Source organism: Martes martes (assembly GCF_963455335.1).
Source record: "Martes martes genome assembly, chromosome: X".
In the NCBI taxonomy this organism is placed as follows: domain Eukaryota; kingdom Metazoa; phylum Chordata; class Mammalia; order Carnivora; family Mustelidae; genus Martes; species Martes martes.
In genome coordinates, this window is record NC_137897.1 from 39,008,448 (window position 1) to 39,020,234 (window position 11,787).

An 11,787-nucleotide genomic window follows, 5' to 3' on the forward strand; every position below is an offset into this window, starting at 1 on the left:
ATAGTTCACAGCAAGACATTTATGAACTAATTTTATCCCGTAACATTGTAGTAGAAATGTTTACAAGTTTGATGAGTTCCTTGCATTTTTTCCTAGAATTCTGGCAAGTTGATGACCAGATAGACGACCACAAGGAAAGCCGAGACCAACCTCAGTGGCAAGCTGCATTAGCAGACAAGGAAGCACAGAAGGACCAAAGTGGCCAAGAATTCACAACCTTGAGGAAAATCGTTTATCCAAACACAGACTTTGTTTCTATAAGACAAAGTCTCCCTAAATATTGTTCCTGGGGAAGGTGTTCAAAACATAATTTAAACTTTCTTTGTCAAAATAGAAGCTATGTAAGAAAGAAAGATGGTGAATGTCAGGCGCATTGGAAATTATGCTTCCATTCTAATCTCGATAATGCTCAACCTGCAGAGAAATTTTTTGAGCCTAATCAGCATAGAAGAACCCTCCACCAGAAGCAAGCACTTAATAAAACTCAAAGATTTCAAACTAGGGAGAAACTCTATGAGTGTTCTGAATGCGGGAAAGTGTTTATCCAGAAAGCAAACCTTGTAGTACATCAGAGAACTCACACAGGAGAGAAGCCTTATGAATGCTTTGAATGTGCAAAAGCCTTCAGCCAGAAGTCAACCCTCATTGCTCACCAGAGAACTCACACAGGGGAGAAGCCCTATGAATGCAGTGAATGTGGGAAAACCTTCATCCAAAAGTCGACTCTGATTAAACACAAGCGAACTCACACAGCAGAGAAACCATTTGTATGTGGTGAATGTGCAAAAGCCTTTAAGAGTTCGTATCACCTTATTAGACATGAGAAAACACACATTAGACAAGCATTTTATGAAGGAATTCGCTGTGGTAAGTCCAGCCTTATGCATCAAAGGACTCACAAGGGTGAGAAACCTGAGTGCAATAAACACAGGAAAATCTTTGATGAGAAAGCCAACCCCATTAAACACCAGAGGTCTCATACAAAAGAGAAACCTTATGAATGCAGTAAATGTGGAAAAAGCTTCAGGGGAAAGTCACACCTCTCTGTTCATCAGAGGATTCATACAGGGGAGAAGCCTTACAAATGCAGCATATGCGGGAAAACTTTCAGTGGGAAATCACACCTCTCTGTCCATCATAGAACTCATACAGGAGAGAAGCCTTATGAATGCAGAAGATGTGGGAAAGCGTTTGGTGAAAAGTCAACCCTCATCGTACATCACAGAACTCACACAGGAGAGAAACCCTATAAATGCAATGAGTGTGGGAAAGCCTTCAGCGAGAAGTCTCCACTAATAAAACATCAGAGAATTCATACAGGAGAAAGGCCCTACGAATGCAGTAACTGTGGGAAGGCTTTCAGTAGGAAGTCAACTCTCATTAAACATCAGAGAATCCACACAGGGGAAAAACCCTACGAATGCAGTGAATGTGGGAAAGCCTTTAGTGTGAAATCAACTCTCATTGTACATCACAGAACTCATACGGGAGAAAAACCCTATGAATGCAGGGACTGTGGAAAAGCCTTCAGTGGAAAGTCAACTCTCATTAAACATCAGAGAAGCCACACAGGAGATAAAACCTATTAAGACACTTGAGCATGAGATAATGTCACTATTCGTTGTATCTCATTATGTATCCGTTCATCCTGGTCAGTAACCTTATAAATGTCAAGAATGTCAGAAACTCTTAAGATATTATTTAATGTTCCTTTAATATAATAAATGGTACAAAAGCATAATTCCAGGAGCATGCAGTAAATGTGATCAGATTTTTACCCAGAATTCTTACCCATGAGTGGAAAATTATATATCAGAGAATTCCAAGGTGGCAAAATTGTGAGTGTATTGATGTGAGATTAACTTGAGAAAGAATTTAAATGTCATTGCCTGTCAGGGTATTTATGCTGAGGAAAAACTAAGAATTGAATGAGTTTAGAAAACTGTGTTAGCAATTAGGAAAGAAACATGTTCCATAATTTTTAAAAAGATTTTATTTATTTACTTGAGATAGCATGTGCATGAGTGGGGGGAGGAGCAGAGGGACAAGCAGACTCCCTGCCGAGCCTGGACCCTGAGATCATGCTCCAAGCCAAAACTAAGCCAGTCACCCAACCAACTGAGCCACCCAGGCACCCCCATGTTCCATATTCTACACCAAACATTTTGTGGGAAAGGTGCAGAGGTTGCAAACAAGCACTTAAATATAAAAAGTGAGGTTCACTGTGGAATAGAGTATGACATTTTTGAAAGAATAGTACAGAGCATAAACTATTAATCCCAGCTGGGGCAAACTCCCCCATGTTACTTCTTAAATAGAAAAATTGCTCCCTTAAATAGCATGAGAGAGGATGAGTCATCAGGATCCCTGAAACAAAGGGGCTCAAAGAGATCTTATACATGTTACTCATCATCTTAAGTGCAAAAATGCACATCCCCTTACAGAGAAGGCTCACCTTGCTTAGAAACAGCGCTTAGAATTTAATATCCTTTGTCTTTTAAGAAAGAGTAATCACTTTATGGTGACACAATAAGAGATTTTTAATTTTCAGAGTATCTCCTGTAACAGCAATATTATTTAAGTTGAAAAACAAATGACTGTCCTATAATGGCCAATTGATAATATGGACCAATTAAGAATCATCTTTTCTTTATTATGTTTGAGGATTTGGGGAAATGTTTGTGGTAATCCGTTAAATGAAAACAATGGATTATAAAACAATATACCAAAAAAACCCACCAATATACCATATGGTTAATGTGTAAAAAAAAATACACAGAGGAAGGATATGCACCATTGTATCCGTGATTCTGAGTGGTAGAAATATGGCAACTTTATGATGAGTAAAATTATATGCACATATATTATTTGTATTTATATCTATTTAGATGTGTGTATGTAGGTAGTTGACACATAGAACAAAAAGCCAGGAAGGAAATATACCAAATTATTAAGCAAATTATCATTTGGGTGTTGGGAAATCGGTTTTTATTTTTTTTTTAATTTTTTTTTAATTTATTTATTTGTTAGAGAGAGAGAGAGAGCGAGCACAGGCAGACAGAGTGGTAGGCAGAGGCAGAGGGAGAAGCAGGTTCCCTGCCGAGCAAGGAACCTGATGTGGGACTCGATCCCAGGACGCTGGGATCATGACCTGAGCTGAAGGCAGCTGCTTAACCAACTGAGCCACCCAGGCGTCCCGGGAAATCGGTTTTTAAATGTTTTGAGCACAGTCTTCAGAAACTACCAATAAATTGTTTACAGTAATCCTGTGCATACTTGATTCTTTCTTCCATCCATTTTCCCTTTCAGCTTTGCCTTTGGTTTTGAGAATATATTTGCATGTTGAGAATGGGTATCCTGTGATTTTAATATCTATATGTGATTTTTAAATAAAAATAAAAATACCTCCGTAGTTCATCAAATCCTGTGACATAAGTTATCAGCTAACAGATTTTTACAGATGAGATGTAGTGAATGGTCAAAGATAGCACAAGTAATGAGACAAAACTGACTTCTGACACCAAACAAATATAAAGCTTATTTCACTGTGATATCTGTGAATGTTACTTGCTCACATTACTTCCTTTTCTTCTTGTCCTGTTACCAGGCACTTTCCAGGTGACTCCAATGAATTGTGCCATATGGAATCCTCTCCCCTTGTGTGGGCAGAACTGAGACTTGCTTCTAGACAATAGATGATGGCAAAAGTGACATGATGTCGCTCCTGTGAGTGTGTCATATAAGACTCCATCTTAACAGAAACTTTCTTTGCTGGTCTGATGGGGTAAGCAGCCATGTTGAGGAAACCCCTGGGCCAAAGAATGGCAGCTGGCTTCTAGAACCTGAGGGAACTCTGAGCTAAAACAGTAGGACCTGAGTGGCAAAGCCTTGGAGACAAGAGAAGTGAAGAAAAGTAAGCCCAGTAGGGCTTTGTTCCCCACAAGGAGCAGACCAGTAAGTGGCATAAGATAAATTATGAGAGAGATGCACAACAGCCATGTGCCTGAGGTACCGAGGAGAGCTTTCCGCAGAACCATGTACCAAGATGATCTAACGTGGACTTCAGATCCCACCAGTGATGCAGGGCCCTGGTAAATACCACAAGACCCCCAGCTGGAATCTCTGAAGGACTTGAGGAATTAGGAGGAGGTAAATATAAACCAGAGCTTTAAAAGATTGATACCCCAACTTGAATTAGCTCACTAGCTAACTGAATCAACGTAATTTATATAACTGCCCATCAGGAACTAGAGCTCATCTAGAGTTTATACGATTTCTCACACACCGTTGTATTTGGCGGAAAATTGCCAGGCACATCCAGAGTCAAGAAAAAAGTAGACAGTAGAAACAGACCCCCCAAGTAATTCAGACAGGAAACACAAGTCATGGTTTGTTTGGTTTTTTTAAGATCTTATCTATTTATTTATTTGACTGAGAGCACAAGCAGGCAGAGTGGCAGGCAGAGGGAGAGGGAGAAGCAGGCTCTCTGCTGAGCAGGAAGCCTGATTTGGGGCTTGATCCCAGGATCCTGGGATCATGACCCAAGCCAAAGGCAGATGCCCAACTGACTGAGCCACCCAGGCGCCCCAAGTCATGGTCTTTAAAATAACTGAATAATATGAACAAGAAAATACAAGATGAAACTCTTGGGAAAATGCAAATTATTTCCAGTAATTATTTACTTTTTTGCCTAGTGCTTTATTTTCTTGGCGTTTCTAAATGTCCCCCCATTTTTTTTTCATTTATCCAGGGTCACAAACTTACCATCCAATCTATGGAGGTTCTCCTTCTGGTATTAGAATTTAGGGTAGTTATTAACTGAGGGGGATGGCTGAGAAAGGGCAGAGGGAGGAGCCTCAAAGCAAGCTAGAAACTTCTCCAAAGAATAGTTAGTTATCTGCAGAAGTGTTGCTGTAGTGTTGCTATACTCCCAGATCCTCATGGACGGTACTGTGACTCTCATACAGGGACCTTCCAAAGGCTCGATCCATAATTTCTATCTGCCACAGCCACTTCAGGCACCATAGGATAATGCTAGGTCATGTAGCCGAGGAGACAGTGCATGCGGTAGGCCGGACCTAGTTCAAAGTACATTCACTGGGCACCTGGGTGGCTCAGTGGGTTAAGCCTCTGCCTTCCATTCAGGTCATGATCTCAGGGTCCTGGGATCGAGCCCCACATTGGGCTCTCTGCTCAGCAGAGAGCCTGCTTCCCCCTCTCTCTCTGCCTCTCTGCCTGCTTGTGATCTCAATCTCTGTGTCAAATAAATAAATAAAATCTTTTTTTAAAAAAAAGTACATTCTTGCTTTGGGCCACACTAAAAATTGGCAGTTTTGTGTTATGCAGTAAATGATCTAGCACAGCGTGACAGAAGTGTCTAACAGTCCAGCAGTTGTTCCTCAAAAGTAGTATTCTCTATTGCAGATTCCATGGCCTCCCTCCCAGATCTCAGGGACCTGAGACTCACACTACAACTTTCCCCACCACTGACACCCTTGATGCCATAGAGTCGTCCAGATCACAGGGTCCAAGCAACAAGTCTGCTTGCGCTATAACCTGGGCTGGCTACAGTCTTTCCTGCTTTGGGCCCCCCTCAAAGCTGGCAGCCTTCTGTACTTGGTACATGGGCCAGAGACGTACTTCTAGGTGTGGAATACATTCCCTCCAGATCCCAAAGAGGCCTGTATTTCCCTATTGTGAAGTTCGTATGTTTGAGCTTGTAGTAGTTTAAACACATTATTCCATTGTCCCATTCTTCTAACTGCTTTCTCCAAGGGTCGGAATGAAGAATTAAACAGAAATATGATTAAGGATCACTAATCCCTTTAAGCCTTTACTAGTGGCACTGATCTCCATCATCCCCTAGGGTGCAATATTGGTTTCAGTTTACCATCTTGGTTGGTGGGGGAGGGTGAAAGCAAGAGTTTTCCATTTTGTTCTCCCCACTATGAAGGATCTTGCTACACAGGCCAAGGACCCAGCATGGACGTTAATCCAATGGCTAAGACTGGGAAACCACCACTGGGCGTGTCTGCAGTTGCAGTGGGCACTGTGAGTCAGACTTCAGCTAGCACTCAGCCCCCATTCCAACAGGAGGGCCATGACGATTCTTTGTGTCTGGTATTAATATGAACTCAGAAAGCTATGTTCAGCAGTCCTAAAAATATCTGGGAACTCCCCTTTTCTCAGTGTATAGTCACCCAAATAAATGGCCATAGGTTCGGGTGTGGGGAGAGAAGGGTGAGCAATAGACACCTGCTACAGCGCTGTAGGGGCCTTCCTTCGAGGGACACGGGCAACTCTCCAGTTTGTTCCAGGTCTTAAATTTGGCTCAGATCTGGGAACTGAGCAAGGGACCCTTACTTTTTAATAAAGCAATTGCCCTTGGACTGCTGCTCTTTGAATTTTGCCCTTTTCTGATCATAATGTTAAACAGCATTCCTACTGACTGCCCATCAGTTTTACACCTAGGGATTCCAGGCTTATCAGCAGAGTCAGAGCAGACGAGGAGAACTTAATGAGCTTGAGGGAACGTGTTTAGGTTTTTGCCATTTAATAGGATATTGGCTGTGGGGTTTTGTAGATGTCTATTTAAAGATTTTATTTTTAAATTATCTCTATATGCAGTGTGGGGCTGGCACCCGCAACCCCAAGATCAAGAGTCATATGCTCCACTGCCTGAGCCAGCCAGGCCCCTCTGGAGATGTCTTTTAATAGATTGGGGAAGTTCCTTTCTACTTCTAGTTTACTGAGGGGTTTTTTTAAATCATGATTGTGTATTAATTTTAACCATGTTATTTTCCTATAACCACTGAGATGATGTCTTCCCTTTATTGTTAATGTATTTAGTTAAATTGAATTCTGAATGTTAAACTTGCATTCATTTTCATGTTCTCTTGGATTCCAGCTGCTAATATTTTAAGTGTTTTTGCACCAGTCTTCATGAGGGTTATTAGTCTGTTCTTTTCCTGTAATTTCTTGGGCTGATTCTGGTGTCAGAGTAATGCTGGTGTGAAAAATACACTGGGAATTATTTCTTCCTTATTTTGGTTCAAGAGTTTGTATAGGATTGATACTATATCACTATAAAGGTCTTGGAGGACAGTCTTCATGAGACCACCCTCACTTCTGACGCTAGATCAGGGGTCCCCAGAGTCATTGAACACCAAAGTTCAATAATTATATAGAAGGACTCACAGAATTCACTAAAAGTTATTATACTTATGACTATGGTTTAGCACAGCTAAAGGACACAGACTAAGATCAGCGGAGGGAAGAGATACAGAGGGCAAAGTCCAGGGAAGTACCAGACAGGAAGTACCTGTCTCCCTGTGGAGTCCTGAACAGTGTTTCTTTCCTGGCATTGATGCCTAGCAATGTGCACAGAGTACCGCCATCCAGGGAAACTTCCCTGAGCCTTGGTGTCCAGAGCTCTACTGGGGCTCTGTCACATGAGCTTAGTTCACTGCCCACATGGCCAGTCTCCAGGCCCTCAGGAGGTTGAGCTTATACATGACCCAAAGGCCACACCCTAAAACATGTTGTTGGTGTGACCCAAAGCTCCTACCCTAAATCATGGTGTTACTATCTGCCTGGCCCAAGGTACCCAAACAAATGAAAGCAGGCCTATCGGGCATGACAAGCCAAGAGCTTAGAGATTACCTCCCAGGAGGCAAGGGCACAGCCTAGACCTTTCTTTGGGCAAGATTCAATTATTTACTGTATGATCATCCTTAAATGTGAGCTAAGATTCACCAATGAAATTACCTGGGCCCTGAAGTTTTCCTAGTAGGAAGATTTAAACTTACGAAGCCAAATTCTTTACTAGATATAGGGCTATTCAGATTTCCTATTTCTTTTTGGGAAAATCTGATACTTTATGTCTTCTAGATAACTTGTCCATTTCTTATAAATTTTCTAATTTATTGACACAATTGTTCACATTTCATAGTTTTCTCATACATTTAGTATGTCTCTAAGATGTATGTACTTCTTTCATTTGTTATATTGGTAACTTTATCTTTCCCCCTTTTTTGTCAGCCATCTGGCTAGAAGTTTATGAAGTTTACTGCATCAGGACGCCTGGGTGGCTCAGTTGATTAAATGTCTGCCTTCAACTCAGGTCATGATCCTGGAGTCCTGGGATTGAGTCCCACATTGCATCGAGCTCCTTGCTCAGTGGGAGCCTGCTTCTCCCTCTGCCCACCACTCCCACTGCTTGTACTCTCATGTGCGCTCTCTCTGGCAAAGAAATAAATAAAATCTTTTTAAAGAAAGTTTACTGCATCATTTCCAACATATTTATCTTCCATTCCTTACATCATCATGTTTCGTTTCAGTCCTCAAGTATATTTATAATATTTTAACAGGTGTTTTAAAGTCTACATATTTGTCCTTTCTTGGTCTGCTTCCATTATCTGATTATTTTTCTTGGCTATGAATCACATTTTCCTGTATCTTCGCATCTTAATATTTGATTGGATGCTGGACATAGTAAACTTAACACTGCTGAAGGCTAGATTTTGTTATATTGCTTTAAAGGATGCTGGACTTCATTTTGGCAAGCAGTTAAGAGACTTGGAGATCAAATTAATTCTTTCAAGGGTTGTCTTTTAGCTTTGTTAGGGTAGGTTTATGGTACCCTTTACTCTAGGGCTAATTATCCCCACTGCTAAGACTTGCCCCTGACTCCCCATGTCTCCACTGATTGCTTAGGGCATTTAACTGGAATTGTCCATTCTGACCTGCCAGAACTCACATATTCCAGTCCTGTGTGGCCTGGGAACCCCTCAGCTTCCTAGTTCCCCAGTTGTTCTTTTCCTGGCCTTGTGGAGTTTATATATTGTGTGTGTGTGTGCGTGTGATATAGTATATATTATATATATTATATATTATATTGCATATATTTTATACATGCATATATTATATATGTGTATATATAAAATATATATTGTATATATTATATATTATATATATTATACACACACAGAGCTTAATATCCAGTTAAAACCTGATATGGACTCCCTATTCCTTCTTTTTTTTAAACAGGAGAAAATGCAATTTAACAGGCCTTAGAATGGGGAATCCACACAGACAGAAAATTCCAAAGACATGTGGCAACAAGAAGCTTCTATGAGCTAAGGAGAAAGGTAGGGGCCTGAGGACACCAAGGAAAAGAAAGTCATTAGCAAGAAGGTGAAAGGAGATGTCTGGAAAAACAAGATTGTTCTATTACACAGATGAGTTCCCTTGGTAAAGGGGGCCTCTGTTACTACTCCTCTTCCTGTTGTAGGCTCTCCTCTCCAGTGTAGTTAGGCCATTCTGGGGGAGGCAGAGCACCTTCCCTGACCTGCTGAGTTTTTATTACTTTTAACTGGCACCAAGCTTTATGCCAAAGTGGCACATTTTGGCCTGCCTCATCCTGTACCCACTCAGCTCTCCCATCTGGAACTTCCCAGGAAGTTCCACATTCTCAAAGCTGAGTTAGGAAATAGCTGGTCTCATTGAGGCCGTCTCAGTCCTGACAACAGGTCCGTTTAAATTGATTCTGAGAGATGATAATGCAGATATGTTTTCAAAGTTAGGCCTCTGGTTCAAGAAATCAGGAATTAGGGGCGCCTGGGTGGCTCAGTGGGTTAAAGCCTCTGCCTTCGGCTCAGGTCATGATCCAGGGTCCTGGGATCGAGCCCCGCATCAGCCTCTTTGCTCAGCAAAGAGTCTGCCTCCCCCTCTCTCCCTGCCTGCCTCTCTGCCTACTTGTGATCTCTGTCAAATAAATAAATAAAATCTTTAAAGAAAAAAAAAAGAAATCAGGAATTAAACAAAAGGCACTTCTATGGAAACAAAAGAAAACCAATGGTTAATGATCAGGTCATAATATAAGTCAGTCTCTGAGTCCTGAGGACAGCCAGTGGAAAAGATTTCTAGCTGTCAAGTTGAAACTTCTTCAGTGGCAAGTCTGACCCATTTCCTGGTTTGCAGTTCAAATGTCTCGAGATCTCTAGATGTCCCACACAGCAACAGGCATGGAGATCGCCCACACACGGGCGGTCGTGGTGATTCCTCTTAAGCTTACATCAGTGGTTCATGTTTAGTTTGCAAGGCTTCAAGAAAGCCTTCAGCTTTCGTTTTCAAATGAATTCAACTCAAAGGTGGGAGAAAAATAAAAAATGTTGGTTTGGAGAGTTGCAGTCAGGCACTAGAAGAAATCAGGATCTAGTCCAGTCTATAATAAACAGTATTAGGGGGCATCTGGGTGGCTCAGTAGATCATGATTTCAAAATTGAGCTCAGGCTCTGCACTCAGCACAGTCTTGTCACTCTCCCTCTACTCTCCCCCCGACCCCCTGCATGCCCACTCACTCACTCTCAAATAAATAAATAAGATCTTCATTAAAAAAAAATCAGAATCTAATATTTACTCAGGTATGTTACTGAAACATTTTTTTCTCTATAATCACCCTCATTATTACCAAAGATAGCCAAATTAACATTTGTTTGTAAAATAAGTCTAGTTTTAACAACTTGGCCAAATTATTTACAGAACCTCGGCAGGAATAGTGATTGGCCATATAGGTTCTTTTAAATCTGCTTTGCTGGAATTTTTCATAAGGAATTTCTAGATTGAACTTTTAATAGCCTCTTGAGGCCAGAAGCCAAGCCAAAACATGCACCAAATGCTTGCCAGACTGCCTGCAACACCTACAGATTTGGGTGAATTCCTCTCTTCTTGAGTAGGGGGACTCCCTACTTCTGTTGCTCTTTCTTGTGTGTACTATTATGCCCTGAAACTTCGAGTTGCCTCAGCCTTCTTGAGCACTCATCTCTTTCTCCTCAACTCCATGAACCACTGAACTCTTCTTGGGATCCTCTCCCTACATCATATTTTTGCTAAGTGTCTCCCAGCAGAAAGCCAAGGTGATCCAAGGGCCCACCTCCAGGGTCTTTTCGTTCTCAGCTTTACAATCCTGCATGGCCTTTGCTCACCATGTGAAAACTGTTAGCCTCGTATACTGTATCTATACCTAGTTGTTTCTAGTAGGTGGGGAAGGTTGGTCCTGGTTACTCCACCGCACCATTCCATTTCCGGCCATGATGGAGTAACCAGGACTGAACTTCCCCACACGCTGTAAACAACAACTAGATATCACAGATACACTATACAGGGCTGACAGTTTTCAAATGGTGTGATTTTATTACTCTTCCTTGGGATACCTAGACTTTCTTAACTCCATGGCTTGATCTCTTTCATTGGCTTTTGAAAAATTTAACTGCTGTTTCATAAACATTCCTGCTCTAGTTATATGTGTTTTACCTTTTGGCTGTTTCCCAAATGCCTCTCACAATTTACTTACAGTTGTTTGTACTTTTTCCCTATCTTTGGGACAAGTCTATGGTCCTCAAAGTCCCTAATCATGTCTTCTGCTGTGTCTAATCTGCTGTTAAACCCATACACAATGAGTTCTTAGTTACTGTATTTTTTTTCAGTTGTAGCATACATATTTATCCCTTTTTAAAGATTCCAACAATTTAAATCCTCTTTCACCCATTTTGTCTTCTCCTTTATTATGGTAATGGTTAGAGTGCTTTTTGCTGAGTTCAATATCAAACTCATCTGAATTTTGTGTGTCAGTTCTCTATTGCTGCTGAAACAAATTAGCACAAATGGTGGCTTAGAGCAGCACCCATTTATCAATTCATAGTTCTGTAGGTCAGAAATCCTGGTGGGCTTAGCTACCTTCCGTCTCAGAAAGTGAGACTCAAGGTATAGGCTGGGCTGGGTTCTTAT

The 11,787-nt window shown here is 41.3% G+C and overlaps 1 protein-coding gene across 1 annotated transcript in view; it reads left to right on the forward strand.

Annotated features, from left to right (window-relative positions):
* The window catches only part of ZNF674 (zinc finger protein 674), a 23,819-nt gene extending 20,406 nt beyond the window's left edge, over positions 1–3,413 (forward strand). The window contains exon 5 of the mRNA XM_080794782.1: positions 97–3,413. Coding sequence (XP_080650908.1) covers positions 97–1,589 — 1,493 coding nt within the window. The 3' untranslated portion in view covers positions 1,590–3,413. The remainder of the gene's footprint in view (positions 1–96) is intronic.
* The last annotated feature ends 8,374 nt before the right edge of the window (positions 3,414–11,787 follow it).